Here is a 4983-nt window from a genome sequence, read left to right as displayed (position 1 = left end):
GAAATCTTTTCTTTGACTGAACTCCAACATCTCAGGACTGCTGAGACATATAAGCTTGCGGATGGTGCATCCTGCTTCCTGGATGCTCTTGGTGCATAATACCGAACCATGGAGACGCACCCCTATTTCATTATAAAATACCTCTTAAGAGCTCTGCCTTGGCATTACATCTTTCCCTTGAAAAGAACAAAATGGCCAATTCTACATGGAATTACATGCTGGTTTCCCAGGCATTTTATTTTTGTGTCTTTAATAATAAAAAGACATCCAGAAATAGAAACATTTTCATATTGTTCATAATATAAGCAATTATCCCAAAACAAAAGCAATACCTACATATTCATATTTAATGAGATTATTATTGTGTCAAACCTGCATCCACTTATATTTACACATATAGTTCAAAGTTTGTATATTTAAGTACAGTAGGTTGCATATATGCATGCATGTGAGAAGATGGTGTACAGTTCATCATAGAATTTACTTTACAAACAACTGTATTCTGCATTCTAGACTTCAGCGTATGTGCCATTATAGAAGAAAGGCTTCTCTGAGACACAGTGACCGACGACCTCTGGAGTCCATCTCTGAACTTTCGGTTTACCCTCTTCGTCTGGTCGCACAATAACAGTGTTGAAGGATGAGAGAGAGGGGTCTTCGTTAAAAAAGTTGAACGGTCGAAGGAAGAAGCCTACAGAGTTTCCGGGAGTTGCTGTGTTGGGAATGTCTTCAGAATGAGGAATGTGTAAGAATCCCACAGTAACCCAGGCAACCAAATCCTGAAAAAGGGAGTACAGAAGACACAAGTAACACATGTTACGTCTCTGCATGCTTTTTTTTATCTGAGTGTAAATTTTTTTTATGGTTATCACAGTAAGAGCAAGGCCATACCTGATTTACAATGTTATCATTGTTGCGGATATAGTCCTCAAATGAAACAACAGGTTCCCATGGGTCATTTTGGGTATAGATGCTACTGCTGGTGGGCTCACTATCCTTATGTTTAGTTACAGCCAAAGGATATCTGTTCAAAAATCAAAGATTAGTCACTATCTTCAATAATTTTTTATGTAATTTACTGAGCTTGTGTAGGACAACTGATCAAAAGTACATTTTGATATGTTAATATAACTGTCCTTGTTAAAAGACAAGAATTCTTGACATGCACAAGATGTGTATTAGTGCAAATTTGTTGTGTCTCTTTGTAGCACTAGATTTTTAGGTAAGGAATTTGTTCACCTTGCATGCACATGGATAATTTTTTTGATCAATAATACCTTGTCCATGGAATACCATTCTCCTCTTTCCATCCACGTGGCAGTACAGAATTCGCATGTGAGTTAAACTGAATACGGTAACCCTTTTGGTGCCCCCACTTATTCTTCTGGTTGGGGTTGTAGAAGTGCAAATAACGAGGGAACTTTTTTCCAAAGCGGAAGGCAGCACTGCGTTCTGTTTCATGTTGCGTCCTGGAGAGGATGGATTGTTTGATTGTGTGTCGAGAACTCCAGGGGTTGGTGAAGTTGACATATTTTAGGTCTATAGACTCAAAGCTGTTGTCACGCCCTAAACAAGAGAGAGGGAAAAAAGAAAACATGAGGAGGTTTTTGGAGGAAGATAACAAGATGAAGATTTGTGCCAAGATTGCTTCCTTCATGTTAAATGTTAATCTTGCGATAAGAATATGTTGGACTAGGCTATGTCAGAAAAACTAGTTCTATGTATTTAAGTCATGCAAAGGCAATAATTTGAAGTGCATTACAAAAATCTGAGGTTGCACCAATGCTATTGCTCACCTGCAATATCAAGGTCCACTTTGTAATGAACAAGATGTGTGTGCATATTTCCGAGAACATAGTCATAAACCTTGCTTCCGTATTTCAGTCCGTTTTCTGTGAAGTATGTAGCATGTATGTACCCTGTAGCACTAACCCGAGACTCCATTACTCCATTCTGATAGAACAAGAAGTCCCAGATGTAGTCATAGTTGTAAACAGTGGATGTGGTTCTTATCACAAGAACATGGTTTTCCAGACCCCGAAAAAGTTGTAGCCTCCTTGGAAGTTGCTGTTGAAGTGTCTTCTAAGAGGCATGCCTGTTGTCATCTCAAATATGCATAATGCATTCTTAAATCTGACTGGCTTGTCCGTATCGTAGAAATGATACATGTCAACAAAAGTGGCAATTTCAGGACAGTCAATACCTGGTGCAAGCTCAAAATCAGAGGTTCCCATTGCCCAGCCAGCATCGATGTATTTTGTTTGCATTGCAGCTGGTGTGTCTCCAGAGTAGAAGGCAATAGCTTCTTGCAGGCTGACTTCATAGGCAATTCGTTCGCCATTAAAACGCAAGTCAAAAATCTGCAGCCCAGCAGATGAGCGAACGCGGTAAGCGAAAGACCATCCGGCATACTCCACAAAGTTTTTGTCTACCCGGTATCTGGTACCTTGAGGCTCCACAAACTTTGGCCCGTTGATATTTGAGCGTGTGTTGCTTTGGCCACGAGGAATGTAAGTGGAAAAGAGATCATTTTCATCATGCTCAGGCAGCTTAAGTTTATTGATTGTTCCCTTTTCATACTTCTCTTCTAGCTCCTCCACACTGTCAAAGTATTGTTCATTGTACCACACTTTTTCCACAGTCCATTTCTCTGGGTCCAGGTCTTTATGGTTGATAAGAATCTCAAAACCAACAGGATGAATGAAGTACCCCTCTACAAATTTCTGCAGCATTATCCAGGATCGTCTCTCCCCTGGTTCTAGTCCACGAGGAGCTATGTCAGAATAGGTTAAGCATCGATTGGTGCAATTTCCAAATGTAAAACCTGTGCTTTCATACAAAAGTTTGTTCAATTTCTTTCCAACCTTGTTTAGAATATCTTCTATATGCCCATATTCTACATATGTGATCGGCCGGGACTCAAAGCTGATGGGCCGGTCACCTTTAAAGGTCTTGAGCTGGTAGGATTTTGGAGAAGGCAAAGGACCAACAATATATTCAGTTATATTAGGCTGGGCCTGGTTGGCAAATTGTATCACCACCCGAGCCTTGCGTGATGGTTTTGCCTGTCCCCTGTCCAGTGCCCGCAGAGCCTCATGCTTCATTGGAACATGTAGCTCTATAAGAAGGATGCTGTTCTTTTTGAGGGCCTTGCTTCGTGCTGAAGAAAGGCCGAGCTCACTTAAGGAGTGGAGATAGTTTCTCACAGACTTCATTTCCTCAGGAGAGAGATCAGCAAACATGGGGGCCCCATGATGAGCCCATTCTCGAGCTCTAGATGTAGCAGCCTGACTGACTACAGAAGCTAGTAGCAGCAAAGGCAACCACATGTCCATACCTACATAAATAGAAAGTCAGACAGCAATAAAATAACCTAATTGTTAATTATCATATAGGCATAAAAATTGTCAATATAATTTTTCATTCAGAAATACAAATCAACTTTGAACTATGGCCACGTTTGAGATATAATCTTTTTTTAACTGTTTCTTTAACTAGTAGGAAAAAGTGAAATCTTCCTTTCATGAACTCCTCTGCACAGTGATGAAATAACACTGCATATATTAAAAGCAGCTGCAATGTGCTTCAAGATCCTTGTTATAAAAGATTTTATTTTAAAAAGTTTACTTTGCTCATACATTTTCAATTGTAACTACTACACCAGTCTATGGTGCATAAAAACACCCCACAAATGTGTAAACATGCTTTATTTATTGCCAGACATTATGTAACTCCTATTGCTTAGGGCTTTTACAGCAACTTCACATTTACAAAAGAAAAACAAGTCAAACTCAGCAATGCAGTATTAACAAAAAATAAATCATAGAATGGTCTTACCTATTGCTGTTATTTCCAATTCTTCTTTGGATGTGTTCTTAAATGTGTCACTGTATCTTCTGTGTTTACTCAGCCCAGCCTGAGCAGATGTAGTTTTTCCCCCACAGTCCTATTGGATAACAAGCTGGATATGAAATGAACTCTTCTGTTCTGGCATTGTTGCTTTTATCAGGCATCAAGATTTGATACTTGGCCAAGGATTGGACAATTCTAGGTCATAAAACTGTCAGATTAATGGACTAATGATTATGCTGTAGTTGTGCGCCTTTGCACGGTGAACTTATCCTGATAAAACGAGAAAGAAATTATGTATTTAATTCAATTGTCTTTAATTCAATTACATAATTATAAAAAACTGCATGTTAATTATACAGTATATTATGGCTGGGTGCCAGGAATAAGGAATTGTTTGCTTTATTTTATAAAGTTATATAGATTTTATATTTACAGTATATATAAATAAAAACATTTATTGTAGGCAACAGGCAACGTTTTTAAATTTCCTTTTAGTAAATTGACGACCTGCTGTAACATATATAGTATCATCCATTTAACTTTCAGTGAATCTCATGAAGTCAGCTTGCACAAGGACATGTAACTGTTGAGCAACAATGAACATTCATTTTCCACGCTGACATTTTAATGGCTCACTCAAATTACAGTATTACAGTGCCCTCTGGAATTATTGGCACCTTTATAAAAACCCTTTATGATCCTAAGCAAAAATTTGCATAAACTACACATGTAATAAGTAATACAATAGGTGTCGTATATTCAAGTAGTGCATTTTCTACATTTTAGATTGGGTTTAAAAAAGATCACCTGCGCAGTTTAGTAGAAAAGCATCTCAGTATGCACAACACATTAAAACTTGTTGGCGAATGAGCTACAGCAACAGAACCCATTCATTGGATCAACTGACAACTGGAATATGAGACTACAGTGAACTCATTAAAACTGGACAGCAAGCAATATTTTACCTAGAGGTCATTCTTAAGATTCCACATGCTATGTATTCTTAGTCGATTTCCTGCTTACTCTGGCTGCATGATTATTTAAGTTACTGTAGGTTTCCTGTCAGCTTGAACCAGTTTTGCTATTCTCCTTTGGCTGCAATAATAATTAGTTTTATTATTTATTAGTTTG

At 38.2% G+C, this 4983-nt stretch overlaps 1 protein-coding gene across 1 annotated transcript; it reads right to left on the bottom strand.

Annotated features, from left to right (window-relative positions):
- Positions 1 to 206: 206 nt before the first annotated feature.
- aoc1 (amine oxidase copper containing 1) lies at positions 207 to 3968 on the bottom strand. Its single transcript, XM_046846045.1, is given in 6 exon segments — positions 207 to 779; positions 892 to 1024; positions 1278 to 1566; positions 1797 to 2039; positions 2042 to 3337; positions 3838 to 3968. Coding segments are annotated over 5 exon segments (2229 nt in total). The 5' UTR covers positions 3336 to 3337; positions 3838 to 3968; the 3' UTR covers positions 207 to 509.
- Between the last annotated feature and the right edge of the window lie 1015 nt (positions 3969 to 4983).

This window comes from Silurus meridionalis, chromosome 4 (assembly GCF_014805685.1).
Source record: "Silurus meridionalis isolate SWU-2019-XX chromosome 4, ASM1480568v1, whole genome shotgun sequence".
Lineage (NCBI taxonomy): Eukaryota > Metazoa > Chordata > Actinopteri > Siluriformes > Siluridae > Silurus > Silurus meridionalis.
This window is presented reverse-complemented; position numbering and strand designations above follow the sequence as displayed.